The sequence below is a fragment of the Eutrigla gurnardus genome (genome assembly GCF_963514095.1).
Source record: "Eutrigla gurnardus genome assembly, chromosome: 19".
NCBI lineage: Eukaryota > Metazoa > Chordata > Actinopteri > Perciformes > Triglidae > Eutrigla > Eutrigla gurnardus.
This window is the reverse complement of record NC_139930.1, coordinates 8,346,330-8,367,198: the sequence shown is the minus strand read 5'-3', so window position 1 is coordinate 8,367,198 and position 20,869 is coordinate 8,346,330. Positions and strand designations below refer to the sequence as shown.

General features: G+C 43.7%; 1 protein-coding gene across 2 annotated transcripts in view; it reads left to right on the top strand.

Moving 5' to 3' along the window:
- LOC311029553 (dihydropyrimidinase-related protein 2) overlaps positions 1–20,487 on the top strand; it is a 30,408-nt gene extending 9,921 nt beyond the window's left edge. For both annotated transcript variants that reach the window (XM_084034749.1, XM_084034750.1), the window contains exons 2-14: positions 2,892–2,980; positions 3,888–4,072; positions 6,633–6,797; positions 7,451–7,512; positions 9,039–9,119; positions 9,260–9,328; positions 10,760–10,880; positions 11,730–11,886; positions 11,996–12,137; positions 12,412–12,582; positions 15,125–15,304; positions 15,473–15,638; positions 16,859–20,487. In XM_084034749.1, coding sequence (XP_083890875.1) covers positions 2,892–2,980; positions 3,888–4,072; positions 6,633–6,797; positions 7,451–7,512; positions 9,039–9,119; positions 9,260–9,328; positions 10,760–10,880; positions 11,730–11,886; positions 11,996–12,137; positions 12,412–12,582; positions 15,125–15,304; positions 15,473–15,638; positions 16,859–16,950 — 1,680 coding nt within the window. In that variant the 3' untranslated portion in view covers positions 16,951–20,487. The remainder of the gene's footprint in view (positions 1–2,891; positions 2,981–3,887; positions 4,073–6,632; positions 6,798–7,450; positions 7,513–9,038; positions 9,120–9,259; positions 9,329–10,759; positions 10,881–11,729; positions 11,887–11,995; positions 12,138–12,411; positions 12,583–15,124; positions 15,305–15,472; positions 15,639–16,858) is intronic.
- The last annotated feature ends 382 nt before the right edge of the window (positions 20,488–20,869 follow it).

Genomic DNA, 20,869 nt, shown 5'->3' with positions numbered 1-20,869 from the left:
TCAGCTGAAGTCCTCTCTCTCTCTCTCTGTGTGTGTGTGTCTTGATAATAATGTTAACTGCATAATTATTTTGGCCGGGATAATCGTGTCATGAGTGTGTGTGTGTGTGTGTGTGTGTGTGTGTGTGTGTGTGTGTGTGTGTGTGTGTGTGTGTGTGTGTGTGTGTGTGTGTGTGTGAAATGAAACGAAACATTAGTAAAAAGTCTAACTTTTCAGCAGATTTTGTTGATTGTCTTGATAATAATGTTAACTGCAAAATTATTTTGGCCGAGATAATCGTGTGATGAACTTTTCATAAAGTCCCATGTCGCCTAATCTTTTGTTTCAGAAAGAAAAATATTTTGAGCTTCGAATGGATATGACCTTTACATATTTGTATGGCATAATGTTATAAATGCATGTGCAAGATTACTCTTTGCAACAAAAACAATATTTAAATGTTTTAATATTTGGTCGATCTGTTGTTTAGTCTATACTTTGTGAGAAAATAGTGAAATATGACCGTCACAATTTCCCAAGCTGAGGTCTTCATATAGCTTATTTTATCCACCAAACTCAAATATTTTCAATGTGAAGCAGCAAACCCTCACATTGGAGAAGATCACATAATTGTTTGCTTTATGATTATCTAGATGTTGTTTGGAGCAAAGTTGGTGTGACTTAAACTTCTATCCGTCACATATCTATCCTGGTTGTTCCTGCAAAGATGTATTTAGTTTGATCTGGGGCTGAACAGTCTGAGTAAGAGTCTGGAAAGATAACATTAAAAAAAAGCATTATGTAATATGTGACAGCGCTGAGCAGAGCTGCAGGGCGGGGCTCCGACTGGGAGCCTTTGCAGAGCAGCAGCAGTCGTGTTCGGGGGCCAGAGCTGCCGCCAGCGGCTCCAACAGAGCAGCCTTTGTTAGCCGGGGATGCTGGAGTCCTTGTGACCAGAGCTGCCACTCCCTTTTTGGACAGAGGACCCGAGCCGACGGGGTGACTCGAGGGAGGGACGGGGGGTGAGGGGCTCAGGGTGGGAGGCAGAGGAGGTGGAGACAAGTGGCACGGCAGCAGGCATGGATGATTGATTACGCCGTCTGTGCTCTGATTGGTCCTCTCGTGTCTGTTCCCGTGCTCACATGAGGAGGGTGTGTCTGGTGGGGGGGCAGCAGGGAATACTTCACCCCTCATTTTGTTGTTCAAGCATAGCTTAGAGACTCAACTGCTGCAGTTGTTAACCATTAAACACCGTTTAATGGTTAAACACCGTTTAATGGTTAACACCATTTGGTACGAGTTTCTCTAAACCTAACATTTGTTTAAGACTCCCTTCCATCAATAATCATGTTGTTTTAGAAGATCGTCCAGGTTGCATAAAGAAAAAATGAAAGTAGATTTGTACTTGACAAATCAGTCCAAGAGGCTTCTTATAAACTACTTTCCAAATACAGAATACTAGAGACATAAAAATGCATTAAGTTTACACCACAAAGTGCATAAAAACCTAAAACGAATGAAAGTAAATAAATCAATGATTCATTTGTTTGAGTCATCTTGGTCAGAGAAAAGTTTTTATTACCATTTTCTTGATTATCCCAATAAAATGTTAAATTGAGATCATAGTGAAGTCATAGTTGAGAATTTTGTGTTATGGAGTGTCGCAGTTCAAAAGTTTGTCACTTTGTTGACAAATCGGTAGTGTTTCTGAGCCTCAGAGTCCCGTTAGAAAACTGAATTCAACTGTAGCAGGGTCTGAGAGTCTTTCTTGCTAATGCTGATGGGCTTGTTTAACTATTTGGGTCATATAGAGGCATCACTACTATATTGTTTCATAACTAGAGATGTGTTAACAGGATTTTATCATGGATCGTCATGAAAAACACACAATGTGGATTGTGGTGAATTTCCATTATCGGGATAATTGAACATTTAGAGTGACTTGAAAAAGTGGTCTAGTTCAATATTATGGCAGACAAGTGAAAATTAGAGCCTGATTTTAAAAGGAAAGGATAAAAACATGTTTACTATAACATAAAACTATAATGTAAAGTGATTCCAGTATGTTTTTGTGCCATTTAAGTGTTTTAAGCATCTTTTGATGATAATCTTAATTATTCTGGCCAGGATAATCATGACATGAAATTTTCACATCGTTCCATAGCTATTCATAACAATTCAACTTTGTATTCAACTATTTTCCTCCCTTTCCTTCTCCTCCATCTGCCTTCCTCCATGAATCTGTTTTGGTTTATTATCAATCTCCCTTTCCCTTCGTCTAATCCTCCCCTCATATTATCAACTGTGTCAGAAACCTGGTGCTTATCCAAACAGCACAGCTCTCTGCTCTCTGTGTCACCGCCTCCTTCCCCTCCATCCATGCATTAGGTGTGTGTGTGTGTGTGTGTGTGTGTGTGTGTGTGTGTGTGTGTGTGTGTGTGTGTGTGTGTGTGTGTGTGTGTGTGTGTGTGTGTGTGTGTGTGTGTGTGTGTGTGTGTGTGTGTGTGTGTGTGTGTGTGTGTGTGTGTGTGTGTGTGTGTGTGTGTTGAAAGACATTGCACAGCCATGTGTTCCTTATCAGAATGCATCCTAAAAAGGCCAAGTAAAGCCTGCTGTGTAAATTTGGCAGGTTTTGGCGTATTTATTTTTTTTACTGTGAGTGCCAATCTGCCCATTTTATGTGACATTTCTCAAAATGTCTTTCATTAAAATGCACTTAATCCAGCATCCATTTGAGCCAAATCGGATACTCGTCCTTATAAGCGTGTTTTTACAGGCGTCTATAAAAGCCCAGCCTTCATGTGTTCAGGTCTGCAGCGTCCTGTTCCCACAGTTTCACATGACGAAATATTTAATGGAGTGTTCAAATGTGATCAAATGTGCAGCGACTGATGGTTTTTCTTCTTTTCCAGAGTGACCGTCTCCTGATCAAAGGAGGGAAGATTGTGAACGATGACCAGTCCTTCTGTGCTGACATCTATATGGAGGATGGAGTCATCAAGTGAGTTGACTGGTTTTCCTTTAAGCTGCTGACGGCGTTTAAATGTTTGTTTGTTTGTTTAAAATGTTAGCGGTCCACCTGTCTGAGAATAAAAGATAGTGGTGAAAATAGAATTGCCTACACTGACATTACATGCAAACTGGGGGAAAAAAAACAAAAAAACACATGATGGACTCATGTTAATGAATGTGCATCATGCCTTCTTAAAGGTACAGTGTGTAGGATTTGGTGGCATCTAGTGGTGTGGTTGAAGATTGCAACCGAACACCCCTCCACTCTCACTCCATTTACATTTCAGTATGTGCCGATACCGAGTACCAATATGAGTACTTAATAATACAATTACAGTTCTAGCAATAACTTTGAAAACTTAGCTTGTCTCCTCATGCAGCCTGAGGTGCATTTATTCATAACAAATAAACTGTACCCAGAATGCACTGCAGCATTTGGCTGTAATGTTACTGCTGACTTTATAGTCACTGTCACATTCACGTTCACTTGATCGGACACTCGCTAGCATAACGTCGGGCAGCAATCATTGGCCAACGTCAATACTACGCCATCTATTTCTTTCCTGTTTGACAGGTGTACTTTCAAGTTAAGATTGACTTTCTACATCATTTTATAATCGACCAAGTATGAAATCTAAGACATAATTGCTCAGAGTTACAGTATGTAATATACAAACTCATTAATTTGTAATTTTCCACTATAGAAACATATTCTTTCTATTGAATTTAGCATTATATTCTATATTGTTATCATTACTGAAGTATTGTGATGTCTAGATGATATTTTTTTAATTAAATAATACATACAAGTATTTAAAATAAATGAAAGTTGTCATTTTCTTTTTTCTTAGTTCATCTTTTCTCCGTTTTGTAATTTCTTACGTTCTTTTCCTCAGACAAATTGGGGAAAACCTCATCGTCCCCGGCGGGGTGAAAACCATCGACGCCCACGGCCGCATGTTGATGCCGGGCGGCGTCGACGTGCACACGCGTTTCCAGATGCCCGACCGAGGCATGGTGTCCGCCGACGACTTCTACCAGGGCACCAAGGCTGCACTGGGCGGAGGCACCACCATGATCAGTAAGTATTCACATCCCACAATTCATCTGGGACTTATTAGATCACGTTTCCATTCCGAGTCCTTTCTGTGAGCGAATAAGAGCTGCTGTGCTTGCAGTCCGTCTTCCGCTGCAGTGCTTCTTCGTTGGCTGATTGGCTCTAATTGAAACGATGTTAACGAGCGCAGGAAGCTGCCAGGTCTGTTTACGACTGAGCCAAAAAGTAAAACTGTCCATCTGCTCTGAGGACAGCAGAGTGCTGCTCAGACTCAACCAGGAAGTCAGTTAAATTCCCTTTGGACATTTAGATTTTAAAGACTTGACATTCTTATTTCACGTACCCTGGATGCTTTTCTTCATATACGGTGGGCTTGTTTTATATAAAAGTTCTACTCCCTTGGCTTGTTTAGGTAGAATCCTTTTTCCAAAAACAGGATTATCAATATGAGTGCATCTACCAGCAAATTAACTGTTATAGAATAGAATAAAATGCTCTACTGTCATTGCACAGTGTAAAACAAAATGTACACTCATATACCCTCTTTTTCTACTTTTTTAGATTCTATAACACTCTTTTGTTATTCTGTTCTATTTCATGGTTTGGTTCTGATAGTCAGATCCATTTTCTAGGATTTTTTTCATTATGGCTTGAGTATTGCTTTGCTGTTACAGACTTTTTGTTAAACAAATAGATTTGGTGAATGTGAAGGCAGATTTTTTAGGAAATGTGATCTCTCTATATTATCAGTCCCCAATTTTCCCCATCATGTCATTATGTTATTTATAAGAAACACAAGACTGTGGAGATAAAAACAAAAGAGTTGATGTAAAAGTAAACACAATTAAAGAATGCTCTGGCCCTCGCTCTGCTGACTCAGCAGCTGAGCTCTCCTCTCCCTCACCGTAGAACAAACGCTCCCAGGCAACCAGAGTGTTGTCGTCTCCTCGGGGCAAAACGCTGACTGGTGCAAGGTCAGGCAGGTCTGGGAGCGTGGCGTGCTGCATGGCGGCCTGGTGACAGGAATGTCAGTGGAGTGCATGTCACTAGTGAACACCACGGAGACCAGCCTTTCAAATTCTGATGTGAATCTGGTTTAAAACTACTGATGGATGTGTTTTTCTGCTCTGTTGTGATTTTACCAAGAGGTCGTAACCAAATCAACTCAACTCAGCTTTGAGTTGCAGATGAAGTCTAACTCAGATTTGACTGAAGCAGGAAGTGATTTATTTTTTGATTGATGGGGTTTTCGGGGAGTCCAAGGGTGAAGGACAGGGAGTCCAGTAAGTGGCTGGGTCTCTAAGACAAGTGATTGAGCAGGGGAAGGATACAGTGGCAAAAGTCACAGCATTTCCACAAACGATGCCACTCCTATGGCTGGAAGTGCTGGAAGAGAGAAGAGCAGTGGCAGACGAAAGGAGCAGAGTTATAATTGCTACAGAGGCAAGAAACAAGCAAAATCATCAAAAGGGTTTTTCAAAGTCAATAATCAGAGCCACAGAGCACTGCACCACTGAGTGGGCAGATCAATCCAGGAACTGGAGGATAGAACTGATAGGCTGATGAGTCGCAGGTGTGTCTCGTTAGGAGGCGAACAGGAGAGGGAGGGAGAGAGAGAGGGAGTAGCCACGCCCACAAGACTGTAGTAGTTGTAGTAGTAGTAGTAGTAGCAGCAGTAGATTTTTCTGGCATTGACGCCTTTTATTTAGCAGTAGACAGACAGGAAACACAGGAGAGAGAGGGCGATGTGACATCAGCAAAGGACCTCCGACCGGGATTCGAACCGGGGGTCGGCTGCTGCTGCATATATGTACATGGCATTCCACCAATCGACCACCTGCACGCCGTATAGTAGTAGTCTTAGTTGTAGTAGTAGCAGTAGTAGTATGGTAGTAGTAGTAGTAGTAGTAGTAGTAGTAGTAGTAGTAGTAGTAGTAGTAGTAGTAGTAGTAGTAGTAGTAGTAGTAGCAGCAGCAGCAGCAGCAGCAGCAGCAGCAGCAGTAGCAGCATAGTAGTAGTAGTCGTCTTTGTTTTCGATATGGTGGTCGTAGTAGAAGTACCAATAAATGGATGTGGATCCAGTTAGAAAAGACAGAAATCCGATGCGGGCTTCGTCTCTATTCTCAGACGGTTTACAGACTTTATAGTAAATAATTTCTTTGAAAGACTTGTTGACAGATGACTTGGATGTAAATGATAGTTATTTTGTGAACGCTCATTCTTTCCTGACCGCACTGAGGGACCACACATCAGCACATGTGAGCCATTATTCACTCCATCGGCTCTGAAAACTCTGAAGAAGTAATGCATCACATCTTGAGCCCATACACTGGAAGGCTGCCTTCCTGTGGTGGAAACCATGAGCAGAAGGAGCAGATGATGGTTTCCCTTTCAAGCTCTGGCTCCGGTCCGTACGGAGACAGGAGTCGTGTATCTGGTTGTCCTCAATGATCAATAACCAGCGGATTTGGCAGCCAGGTGTGAAGTCCAGTCTGTCTCTGTTTGGCCGAGACAAAATGTCACTATGGAGAGCAGTTAATGTCACAGCACCGTCTCAGTCGTGTGTGTGTGTGTGTGTTTCCAGTTGACCACGTGGTTCCTGAGCCCGGCGTCAGCCTCCTCTCGGCCTTCGAGCAGTGGCGTGAATGGGCCGACAGCAAGTCCTGCTGCGACTACTCGCTGCATGTCGACATCACCGAGTGGCACAAGGGCATCCAGGAGGACATGGAGGCGCTCGTCAAGGACCACGGTACGACCACGCCCACTTTATCAGATCAACCCACTGTCACAATGTTTTAGTTCAAACTGCAGCTTTTTGAAAAAGTAAATCTATGAGCTCTGCAACATAGAAGAACCCCACACAAGAGCTGCAGGATTATGTCCAAAAAGACGGTCACGATTATTTATTACGTTCATTAATTGATGCCACATTTCTGCTAACATACAAACCTGAATCAAAACCTGAATGCAGTGCGTTTTTATTTTATCCCATTATTATTATATCTGCGGACTTTAGCAGCAACATCCAGGAAGCTTTTCTGGCTACAGCTGCAGGATGTGCCAGAGCGCCTTGATCGCCCCCTGGTGGCCGGCTATTTCTTTATTCAAGCGCTTGATTTGCTATGCAATTTCTACGCGCTGAGCACCCGTTTTATACGTCAATATCTCAGTCAAAGATGATCATTTAATTGTGGGAATCCGTAATCAGGATCACAATTAATATTCAATGAATTGTGCACTTTTGAATTGTAACAATTTTTTGTTTTTATAAATTCGTAAAAACCTGCCTGTATTTGACCAGTTTAACGTTCATTGTATATTTAATATCTGTTATCACACTATTGTTCTGTTTCGTTCCTCCGTGTCCCTCGTGGTTTTCACACTGACGTCTTGTGTTTTCAGGTGTCAACTCTTTCCTGGTCTACCTGGCTTATAAGGATGTTTTCCAGCTCACCGACGCTCAGGTGGGGTTTCTCCTCTTCTCCTTGTCACTTGTCAAACTGAAAGCTAAGACGCGTTTTTCTCACAGGGCTGCAGCATTTGTAGAGAAGTTGCATGCTAACGGCCACCAGTGTTATATGAGGCGTGACGACACCCAATCCACAGACCAAGATGATGCTGTTTACTGCAGAAACAATGGTCTGAGTAACCAAAATCACCACCAAATCATAACTTGTTTACTCTTCGACATCCGGACTCACAGAGTAGCAATTATGGTAAAACCAAAAAAATGCTTTGGATATGTTTTCAGTCGGTCAGTTGTTCACCGCATTACGTCTGTTTTCTGACAACACAGTGCTCAGTGGGATGAAGCAGTCACTTTAACAAGCAGACGGAGGGATCGGTAGCCTTCATCCTACAGTGAGAGTTGAAGTGTGTGTCTCGACGTCATGTCATTCCTCTCGGGGAAGTGAATGGACAATGAAAACGACATTCCAGTCCAAGTCTCTTTCTGACTCATGGTTTGAAATGAGTAAATCACACTTGAACGTTTGTTTTGAAACACATCAGCGTCTGTCTTTTTGCACCTGCGTGAGGAGGAAGCAGTTTGTCATTTCCTCTCTCGTGTCAAACTTTGATTATTCGCTCCACGTTTGGCATCCGGGAGGCGACGACTCGCTCGGCAATTCAGTGACTCTAATAAACAATCAAATGTGTGAGAGACTGGCGTGCTGTGTGAGAATCAGGGTCCATGTGATTCATTTCACATCAGTCTTTGGGGCTCATCTGTTACAGTGAAGCCGTTTAGAGTATTGATGTAAATACAGTAGATGTGATAATGGCTGCAGTGTCCAGGATGACAAACTGGTTCCAGCTGCGTTGCTCTGTTTTCTATCCCTGTAAATTGAATTGAGTTTTTGGACTGTGGGTTGAACAAAACCAAGCAAATCGATGACGCACACATACATGAGTTTCCACAGTGTGGTGATGCGACGGCACAACAGATGTTTCTTCCAGGAGAGGGCTGCTTTGCAAAAAAAGAAAAGCTTTGAGATTGGTCGAGAAGACTAGAAAAGCGATACATAAATGCAGGTCTATTTCCTCTTACCTGTAGTGTTGTGTAGGAATCCAGGTTGTTCGTTGTGAGGTGCCTAGTTTTGCAGATGTCAGCCTCCTCTCCAATATAATTAGACACTGTTCTTTTGGCGCTTCGAGCACCACAAGTTGACAACCAACTGATTATCAGCACTTTTGAAAAAAATGGACTTTTGTACATCAGGGCTACATAACATCAGATATCAAAGAAATAACTGTGTTTTGGCCATCAACGTCGTGATTTTGTTCCTTAATTGATCGTATTTGGGAACAGGCTTTGGAGGAACATGACCTCTAACAAAGGACAATAATGAATCTGTCTGTCCGGCCGTCCATCCATCGAGGCTGTAGAAGTGGACAGCCCTGATGGATGGATGCACTAAAGAGTTTTTGAGAGTCAGACTGGTGAATGTGTGCACCGGAGATCATACCCGTGTCTCGCTCTTTGCTGCAGGTGTACGAGGTGTTCAGTGTGATCCGGGATCTGGGAGCCATCGCCCAGGTGCACGCCGAGAACGGAGACATCGTAGCCGAGGTACGCCGCTTTGACGGGATGTGACACGAGAGAAAAGGAAGCCCTGAGCTTCGCCGCTTGTCGCAAACACATTCACACATGCATGCACCTGCACATGACTCAACATCTCCATTGGTGTGTGTGTGTGTGTGTGTGTGTAGGAGCAGCACAGGATCCTGGAGCAGGGGATCACCGGGCCTGAGGGACACGTGTTGAGCCGCCCTGAGGAGGTTAGTCTCGCCGCTGACCGACTGACCTGTCCCGGTTTAAATGAGCCGGTTTGACTTTGAGCAGTGAGTTCATCCTTTTCACGCTGCAAGAGGATTTGACCTTTCCAACTATGTTTGACAGTTTTACATGGAGGCCGTGGCTGTCTCGCTGCAAATATTTAACCATCCTTAAACATCCATAAATACAGATAACGGCGCGTCCTTTTCCATAAATCACTGTTGTTACCCATGAATATCCAGATGTGGGAACAAAGTTGAAAATCAAATTGAGTATGAGTCATGGCAGCTGTTTTTATTGCTAAAACGTGTGTTTTTCTCCTTAAAAATGCCCTTTTTGATTTAAAGCAAGGGCAAATTATTTAGAAAATTCACTCTCAGCTTTGGGTGGAATTTGATGATTGGTCATTGCAAATATCAGGGGGGTACAAATACATAAACTATTATATAAACAGTATTTCGTGGCGGATAAAACACCTTTTCTCACTGCCCTGCAGGAAGTTGCTATGGCGACGCGATAATCCAAACTGTTATTTTGTAGTCATTTATACAATGGTTGTTTAAAACCTCCGACGGAAAGAGAGAGAGAGAGAGAGAGAGAGAGAGAGAAAAACTGCCAAATGAAAACGGGGGATGTGATCCAAAAGAAGACAAGATGAAGCATTGACGGTGTTCTCTGTTCAAGGACCTAAACCTAATTTTACAAAAATAAGATGCCAAGGACCTCTGAAGTGTTTTACCAGATTGTGTTGCTATGGAAAACAACATAAAAAAAAAAAACATTGGACAAACTTAACGGAGTAGTTGGAAGTTTTGGGAAATCTGCTTCTTTCTTAGCTTAGCTTAGCTTAGCACAGAGACTGGAGTCGGCTGGGGAAGTAGCTTGCTTCGTTGAATCCACCTACCCGCACCTCTAAAGCTCATTAGGGAACGTGTTTTATCTCGTTTTTTCAAATCTGTACAAAAAGAAAGTGTAAATATGACACATGGGGATTATGTGGAATCTGTCACTTCCTTGAGCTGCTTCCTGCTGTTTCCAGTCTTTATGCTAAGCTAAGCTAACCAGTTCCAGATTGGTAGCTTCATATTTACGGTACAGATAGGACTGACATTCGTTTTCCCATTTAATACTTGGCAAGAAAACAAATAAGCATCCTGCCCAAACGGATGAACCATTCCATTTAATGATTACATCTCCCAAAGGCTGAGGTCAAGTTGATTTGTTAACTCGCTTTAATTATCTTAGTCATTTTTCTAGTTATAATGTCTTATCTATAATTAACCTTCATCACACAAAATGCCTTCCCACGGTTTCTAATCTTCTTTATAATGAAATGAGGTTTTAATTTGTTTTCACAAATGGGGAACTGATGGACACGCAGTCAGTAGTGAGAAAAGTGAGAGGGTGAACCTATTGTCCCCTCTCTTCTCCAGGTGGAGGCGGAGGCTGTAAACCGCTCTGTGACTGTGGCCAATCAGACCAACTGCCCTCTCTACATCACCAAGGTGATGAGCAAGACTGCTGCTGATGTCATCGCCCTGGCCAGGAAGAAGGGTGAGACTCTGAATTGAATGGATTTCCTGCACAGTTTTCCACAATTTGAAAGGGATGAGAGGTAATCGGCACAGAAGCAAAGCACTGCTGTGGACGAGGGCTGCAACACAACGCTGCCCCCTCTTTAACTCGCTGTCAGCACTTTCCGATGGGCAACTGAAGCTTTCTTCAAAGCCGTTTTGACAAAAACGTGAATTTGCAGAACACAGAAGTTGCTGGTCTACTGCAGCTTCCATCGGTTAGATTGTTTGTGTCCTTGTGTGAATATGATGAATCCGTACTGACCCTTTAAAGCACCAAAGATGGTTAAATGACTGTGTTTGTCAAAGGTCATAAGGGCAAAAATGGTTCATTTTAAGGTAACGATTCGATTTTCAAACTAAAGAAGATATACTTATTAATATGTCATTCCATTTCTGCCAATAGAGCCTCCTAAATGCTACACACTGGCCCTTTAAAGCTGATATTGATACATCTCCTGTAGGTGCACAGTGACAATAAATAAGTGCTTCACACAATCCTACTTCACTTCAGAAAACTATCCCTTTAATGTATTTTTTTTTTCAACACTAGAAACCACAGGGATGAGACATAAAACAAAACCCAAGTCTGCCCCACAAACACTGACATAAATATTTATTTTGTGGGTTTCCCCAATTCTATTTGGGTTTTTACTTACTTGGAATGACTTTAAACGCTCAGTTCCAATCAATTTGGCAGAAAACAGAGGCAGTGAAATGGATGCAAACAATTACAAACAAGAAACTTTGGCAAAGTCCACGTGAAAAGCAATGAAACAAACCCCGGGAGCGTAGTATCTGCTGTTTATATTTGGGATTTGACTTTCAGGCACCGTGGTCTATGGAGAGCCAATCACTGCGAGCCTGGGAACAGATGGCTCTCACTACTGGAGCAAGAACTGGGCCAAGGCAGCTGCCTTCGTCACCTCCCCTCCGCTGAGCCCCGACCCGACCACGCCGGACTATCTCAACTCCCTGCTCTCCTGGTGAGAGGACGCTCCACACGTTCACACAGTGAAAGATGTGAAAAGCGACTTCACTTTCTAAACAATGAAGACAATATCTGCTCCCCTGCTTTCTCCACGTTGTGTATAGTGGTGACCTGCAGGTGACGGGAAGCGCTCACTGTCCCTTCAACACGGCCCAGCGCGCCGTGGGCAAAGACGACTTCAGCCTGATTCCTGAAGGCGTCAACGGTACCGAGGAGAGGATGTCTATCATCTGGGACAAGTGTGTGGTATGTACATTTCTACTTAAAATGAAGCTAGGGGCACGGGATATGGATAATAACCTCTGTCCCATTATATGTAATTGTATATCTGTCTGTCAAATCAATCCATTGATTTTGTGCCTCAAATAACCACAAAGATATTTCTGTTTTTGTCCAGCTTGCTGACATTAGTGTTTAACCTCGACTAAATACAAACTTGAATTAATGTAACGGTAAAACACACGATCGTCGACGTCCACAGAATATTTGAGTAAAACTGGCTGCTCTGATTCGTTTCAAGGTGACGGGAAAGATGGATGAAAACCAGTTTGTGGCGGTGACCAGCACCAACGCCGCCAAGATCTTCAACCTGTACCCCCGCAAGGGTCGCATCGCCGTGGGCTCGGACGCCGACCTGGTGCTGTGGGACCCGGACGTCACGAAGATCATCTCCGCCAAGACCCACTACTCGGTACCAGCTTCACTCATAACGTCCTGACTGCTAATATTTGTGAGGCCTCTTATGACAATAACGATTATTAATTTACACGGCACCTTTCATGCCTTAATCAAGACTGTAGAACATTTTTATATTAATCAAAAGTACATTTCCAAACAGTGAAAACAAAACAGTGAAAATATGTCCATCAATATTTTCAATCTATAAGTGAAGCCTACAAACTTTATTGATTTAGATACGTGAAACAATTTAACGATTAGAAACTACTTTCTAGAAATCAGACGGGTTTCTAGAAAATCTGCCTGCATCTTGAAAGAGATGGTGAATGAGCTGGTTGTAAATAAGAATCCACAAAAGCAGAGGCAGATCTGTCTTTGTGCTCGGGGCCCCTTGTTTATGTTTAAACAGGAACACGGTCCTTCTCACACGGCTGCCAAAAAGATGGAATCTCATTGTTTAAAATATCTCGGTGCGCTGCAGCATTTTTACAAGATACAGAAAGCACGTGAACAGGGGAGTCTGCATACTTTTTCCATATTGTGTAAACATGGAAGCCACAAAGGTGTCAAATTAAAAGTCTGATTAAAAACAGTGGTTTTTACTTTTCTAAAATTTTAATCTCAGATTGATCCAAAAACACAGTTTATTTTACATATCACAATTAATAATAAGAACTCTGTGTTATTGATGGCAGCCAGTGCAACTGGTTTATTAGTCCACTTGTTGTTGTCTGACTGTTGAACAGGGTGTGGGCTTCACACAGCGTCAAGGGAGTGATGTCATCCTTAAAATCTCCCTGGAACACATCGTTTCTGATTGTTAGCAGGCGGATCACTGGAATCTGTTTCTCTAAGCCTGTCATGTTCTTGTTCTTTTTTATTCCGCTTGGTCAGAAAAATGACAATATGATGTTCAGGGAAGGTGTGTGTGTGTGTGTGTGTGTGTGTGTGTGTGTGTGTGTGTGTGTGTGTGTGTGTGTGTGTGTGTGTGTGTGTGTGTGTGTGTGTGTGTGTGTGTGTGTGTGTGTGTGTGTGTGTGTGTGTGTGTGTGTGTGTGTGTGTGTGTGTGTGTGTGTGTGTGTGTGTGTGTGTGTGTGTGTGTGTGTGTGTGCGCGCGCGTGTGTCCTCCTGGTGATCTCATTTCAGGCTTTCACCAGATTGCCATGACCTCAGCTCCAGGAGCTTTTAGGAGAGAACACTCAGCTTCCAAATTTGTCACACAGCAGCCTCCCCACCCTCCCTACACACACACACACTTCCTCTTCTCCCTCCTCTCTGGTCTGAGGACTGAAGCCCCTGTGACGTATCGGTTGTCCCCTCCCCCAACGATTAGCTCTGCGCTCTTTCTAAGCGTCACAAACCAGAGGGGAGCACTTTCAACTCTGTGTGAGTTAAATCAGTTAAGCTCCTTTCACAAGTGCACTGTAATCCCGAAAACATTCTGCCAAGTTGAAACGTTGGCATCATGTGTGAAAACTAACCCTCAACATGGCCCTGGCCTGCTTCCAGAGGAAGACTTGAGTGAGATTAGAATGAATCTGTGAATCTGGGCAGCGACATTCCCGGATACAGCATGAGGTTACATCATCCTTATGATGGGCGGGAGGTATATCTGCTGGAGGACATGAATTATTGTGTCGCTGCTTTGGAGTTATTTCTGTGTGGATTTCATGTATTATGAGCCTGTCAGTGTCAAATATGAGTTTTCCTTCGGGGGAACTGGCAGCTACTCAGCCTTGTAACAAATATATAAAATAGGTGAAAACTCAGCAGCTTGAATGCCACCCATAGTTATCCAACCACTCCGTCTAGACACCGGTGTGTCATACAGCATCATTAAACACACTTCATTCGATGAATGCAAATTAAACTCTCCATGCTGTCTGCTCACGTAGCAGCGGCTGAGTTCGGTTACTTAGCAGTTAGCCAAACACACGGTCCAAAACAATAATAATGAATCATAATAAATGAAATCCTTGTCCCAATTAAACATTGTACGCTCAGTCAGAGAAGGTTTTTGTTCACAAACTTGCTCTCGACTGTAAATCCACGGTTTAGTACGTGTGTGAGGACTCTGTGGCGTCCTCCTTTTCCAGCTCGCTGCTGTCATCCAGCCGCGCCGTCACCCACGGCGACCGTAGAGCATTATCAGGAAGGGTACAAGAGTTATGATGTGAGAACAGACGTGATGGGGTTTTCTCTGTGGGAGACCTTTGTTTGAACACAGTTCTCACTTAGTATTCATCGGATCGGTGGTCCTGTGAATCTGCAGCTACAGAGTTCAACCAACGGGAAGTCGCTCACGAGGCACTAAGCAGTGATTATACATGGCTATATTTAGCTGGAGACAGAAATGGAGACGCGTACTTGAGATCAATAATAAGTTATGAAATGATGTCCGAGTCCTGATGTACTCTAGAAAGAAGTGGGGTTGATTACTCCTCTTTTAAACTATGGGTTTATTTACATATTACACTATTACACATGGATTTGTGCATATTGATCCATTCGTGACCATAATTTCATTTCCGTTTTTTCTTTGTTCTCCTCTGCAGACCGTGGAGTACAACATCTTCGAAGGCTCAGAGGTGCGCGGCGGGCCTCTGGTGGTGATCAGCCAGGGCAAGATCGTCTTGGAGGAAGGGACCCTCCACACCACCGAGGGCTCGGGACGCTACGTGGCCCGCAAACCCTTCCCCGACTACGTCTACAAGAGGATAAAAGCTCGCAGCAGGGTACGACGCCGCTTCTCTTCCGTGGAGACGATTGGATGCATTAAACAGCTTTGTCCAGAGAGGAGGAAGGCTCCACTCACCCAGCACGTTTTTCTAATAATGAATGATGTCTTGTGAAAGATTGGTTTTTGTTTTCGCTGACATGACTGTTTGCTTTGTGACATGCAGCTGGCTGAGCTGAGGGGTGTACCCAGAGGACTGTACGACGGCCCGGTCTGCGAGGTGTCGGTCACCCCCAAAACCATGACTCCCGCTTCCTCCGCCAAGACCTCACCCGCCAAGCAGCCCAACCAGCCCGTCCGTAACCTGCACCAGTCTGGGTTCAGCCTATCCGGTCAGTGCACACGTTAGTCCATCATCACTGGCATTGGCTGTGTTTCTATAAATAGATTTTTATGCATAAGAGAAGCACTGGAAACAACTCACACGACTGATCAGTTGTTTCAGTCATTTATCTCCGTCTCCAAACATGGCCAACACTAGCCTTCATGAAATAACCTTATTACGTATTACTAACTTCTTCTTCTACCGTTTCCTTTGCGTAAAGCGCTGCCTATCCCAGGTGATGGAAATGTGGATAATTCACAATTATTTTTTTAGCAACATTTCAAGAGTTGAATAGAAACATGACTATTTTTTACGATTCTCTTGATTTTGAAGATGCATAATACAAGAAATTATAATCTCTTCCCTCTATACACAGAATCAATCAAACAAATATCATCATCATTGAGTGTTAATTCCTCTCGGTGCAGTGTGATCATCTTACATGGTCACTTATTATAATGTAATTTATCGAGTAAAATGGAGAACTCCCCTTTTATGTTTACCTACTTGTAAACAGACACTGCATTTCTCTCTCTTGAGCAGTGCGGCTGCTCAATGCCATAAAGCAGCATTCATGAAATGAAAATGGTTCGGCCACATCGGCATTTCTGAGTGAAACTCATCACCCAATTAATTTGAACAGTCACCGCAAGCACACACATTCTCTCATGGCGTGAGAGTTTAACTTACCTCATATTTTTTGTTGTGTAGTCTCATTGTTAAACCTCTTGGAAACAGTTACCACGGCTGCCAACTCCAAGATGGCACCTATTTGAAAATGTCACGTTGTAGAAATGAAAGCGACTCACCCTTCATCATCCCATGAACCAGGATATACATTGAGATTAGATTCAAGGCTCTTGCAATGTTGATATTAAACATTTATTCATACACATTTATTAAAAATGCATCATACAAATGTGTGGAAAAGGTTATTTGTGCTGCAGTGGATCATTTTGTTGCAGTACTGCAGTTGACCACTGGGACAAAATGGCAGTAAAGCCTCAGTTATACTCCCAATCGTATACATAGCAATGCTCAGATAGTTTGCACACAAATATAACTTCGGCTACCTCATCATGTTTTGTTTTTATGAAGCCAGTTTCTGGTTCTGCCTTCAATTGCAGGAATTGACACATTCTGGTGCGACCATGAGCAGTAATAAATGAATTACCCTGAGAGTACAAACACATGCTTGAACAGCCAACTTTCCATTTGATGTCACAGGCGCCCAGATTGATGACAACATTCCTCGCCGGAACACCCAGCGCATCGTGGCGCCGCCCGGCGGCAGAGCCAACATCACCAGCCTGGGTTAGAGGTCCGCCCCCTCGGCCGCTAGGGAGGAAACGGAGATCGGAGGACGGACGGCCAAAAGGAGCTGAGGGGTCGGGGAAACCCACGTCACGACACCGGGGGGCCAAAAACCCTTCGCAACACCTGACCGGGCCATCCGTCACTCTCCATCTTCCACCTCCTCCTTCGCCGCTTTTCACGTACCCACTCTGCTCCCTCCCACAACCCCGATCCTAGAGGACACCGTTAGAAACAGAAACAAAAAAAAAGATGAATGCCTCATATGATGGAAAAAAGAGAAAAAATGAAAACACTCCTTATTTGAGCACTTTTGACTGCATTATTTCATTTTTTTACACCGTACTTTCTCCCTGCCATGTATGCTTTGAATGTTTGTTGTTTGAATAGAGAGTTCTAGTGAGACTAAACTGAATTAACACAGCTAAGAGAAGAGGAACATTGTCATGCAGGATGGCCGTCATTTTTTCCCACTCTCCCTTCAGGGAGCAGGCTAAATGGCGCATCGGTACAAAATGGGCATTGTTATCATCTTTTCTTGTTTTCCTCTAATAGGCCAAACACTAGGTTTCCTGAAATTGAACAGTCTTAACAGTTTCTTCAGCCGACAAGAATCAAACGCGTCTTTCATGCTGTTCTGTGATTTGTGTTCTTATTGTTGCGTTTCGGTTGCTTCACTTTCCAATTGATCATTAACCACGAGGACCGCCTTGAGGTTTGAAAAATTGAACGTAACGGCAATCTTTTATTCCAGACTCTGGCTGCACTGACTCATCTCATGTTTTCCCACCTGTGGCTTTGCGAAGGTACAAAAGTGAAAAAACATATTCCGTGTTTGGCAGCTGCCTTAGAGCTTGAGAATATTTTTCTTTTTTTAGCTGGAGGAGGTTTGGCAGGTGGTAAATGGAGCTTTATGCCTCGTCTGGAAGCGTTAGGTCATCGTTAAGTGGGAGAATCGATGGAAAGATTTAGGGAGGAAAGAGAAAGTTGTACTCGCCGTCGCTTCACACTCAACCTTTCCATGCCTTATTGGCAGTTAATGCCGTCCCATTAGAGAACTTGTTAGATGTGCGGGGAAGGTGCCATTCACTACGCAGCTACTCAATTTCTTGCATTTCTGTGAATCATAAAGGGTCCGTAAAGGTTTTTGGTCGACACACCTGCTAACCGTCCATCACCAACCTGTGCATTTACATCCAGAATGTTTCTCTTCCTCTCATGTGTGACCGTTTCCTGCTCATCAAGGTCCCTCTTTCTTTTCTACTCTTTATGTGCCTGAACCCACAGAAGTTGTACTGATAGTTAGGTATTTTTTATTTCCTCTTGTTTTTGTTATTCTTATTGAGGTAAGTGAAGGATGTAAGATAATAAAAAATAAAAAAAAGAATAGAAAAAAGATGTAAAATAGCCAGGATTAACCGATTCAAAGGTGCCAGAGTTTGCGCTTTCATAGGGCCTATTCCGCCGGTAGAGCCCCTGTAAAGACGAAAAATGCTCGATATCTTGAAATGTTCTAATGTTTTAGAGTTTTTAAACTTGTCGTCAAACTGCTTTTTAGTGTCATTCTGTAACTAGGTGCCTAAGGGCCGAGCACTATTGATTTCCGCTTGAAAGTAGACATGAGCTAATGTACTTCTGACTAGTGTGCAGTGTTGTTGATGTGTGAGGGATGGGACACTCCTGTACAGCACTCCTTACTGTTGTGGACGTGACCGTGCTCTGCACTCGCACGTTCCCTTTTTATGTATGTGTGTGTGTGTGTGCGTGATCTGGTCCTGTGTTGGTTCTGATGTCACGAGGTCTCGGCCACCAGTCACTTGAACTCTCTGCAGCCTTTTTCTTCCTCCGGGACTCGACATGGAGCCCCGAGCTCACTGACCGGTCACATAAATGTAGATCAAGACTAGTCCCTGCTTTAGTCTAGTCTTCCTCATATAGACTAGTCTGATGAAGACCATCGCCTGCATAAATACGAACACAGACAACCTACTTGTCGCTATAGCAGCAGCTTTAGTGAGCTGCTGCAGCTGGCCCCCATCTCACACTCACTCACACACACACACACACACACACACACACACACACACACACACACACACACACACACACACACACACACACACACACACACACACACACACACGCACACACTCTCACACACACACACACACTCTCACACACACTCTCACTCTCACACACACATGCAAGCATGTAATGTAGAAGTACGGACTGCACCAACTGTGTTTGTGCTTTCGACCCCCGTTTCCTCAGGCTTCCTCCCCTCTGATCTAACTGGACGCCTATAGAAGGCAAACGTGGCAGCATTACGAATGGTGTATGTAATTTTATGCGTCTGAAGCATTCAAAGACGAGACGAGGTCGTCACGGCAACTTGTGCATCACACAACAAGTTTTTTTTTCTACGTCGGGGGAATTTAGAGCCACAAGTGTTTCTTTCATTCCCAGTGGTCTCCTCGTTTTCTTTGTATCGTCCCAATTAACATTGTGTTCATGCTTGTAGCCCTCTCTGCTTCTAGACTCGGTCTCCTCCTACTGGGCTCCGACTTTAGGCGGGAGAGTGCGTGAGTAACGCTAATAGAATGTGGCAGCAAGCGTAGCTTTCGTGAGAGCGAAAGCACGCTGCTTGTATTTTATGTCACTCCTTCCTTTTCTGCTCGTCTTTCATTCCCCTCCTCCTTTTCTTCCATTCTTCCCCCTCCCTGGCTCTTTCGTTGTTTCTGGCTGTTGCCGAGGCGACGGGGCCCCTCCGCTCTCACGCGGAGTTCTGCTTTTTGTTTGTCATGGCAACGCTTGTCAGATTGGAGGTTGCCATTAGCAACCCTGTTCCCGACCTGGTGCTATTAGTACAAGCTTTTGCACAAACACGTACACGTTTTTATGATTATCCTGTGTGGTTGTGCACCGTTCCTACATAATCCTGTGCTGAGTTGCGTTGAATCCCAAATTCCCTGCTGCTTAAAAATGATCTATTAGAGTTGAAAGCCCACACACACACACACACTTGCACAAACACACACACCAAACAGCCGTTGCTGTGCTGCAGCACCCATGCCTGAAGAATTGACTTGGACATTAAAAAGCAGCTGTCAACGCTGGCATCCCCTCGCCGTGTCCCATGCCTCCTCGATGTGCACACACTAAAACACACGTATACTCCTTTAATGCTCTGTCAGCTTGGATGCTTTTTCTATGCCATATTATGCTAATGATATATGAGTAATATGTACGCAACGTGCTGCAGGCTGAGAGGAGCTTCCTTTCTGTTCGGAGGTTGTTGATGCTGTCAAACACCTTCCTTCTTTCCCCTGAACCCTCTCAACCTCCCCCCTCACCCCCCCCCCCCCCCCCCTCTGTAAGCCTACCCGCCTTGTGAAAGTGAAAACTGTGTGATGGTATTTGTCTTGGTGGCTGTGGGGTTTCTGGGATGCTTGTTCACGATGGGAAGAGTGTCAAATCCCATGGATGGTGATGTTAAAAAAAACAAAAAAAAAACAAGGACTTCAATGAATTAAAACGAAAAATGAGAAGGAATGGATCAATGTCTGTTTCTGTTCTTTCTGATGTTATGTTTTTAAGCTGTGTGTCAGTCATGAAATATAGATGGAAGGAATACAGACCGCTACCCTTGGATTTGTAGTTAACGACCTAATGCAAAATGTGTCACGTTAAGATGACTTGGTTAGTAAACATGGCTAGTAAACAACGAATCAGAAGTGGACATCGTCATCATGACATCACCCATTGGTTTGCGGACTCATTTTGGCCGTCGCCATCTAGGATGTTTTTGCAACCAGTGAAGGTGGTGACCATATTTGGACTGAGGAGGAGTGACAGGTGGATCTGACGAACACAAGCAGCAGAGCAGCAACCGTACTGGGTCTGGATCCATCCAGTGAAGATGAT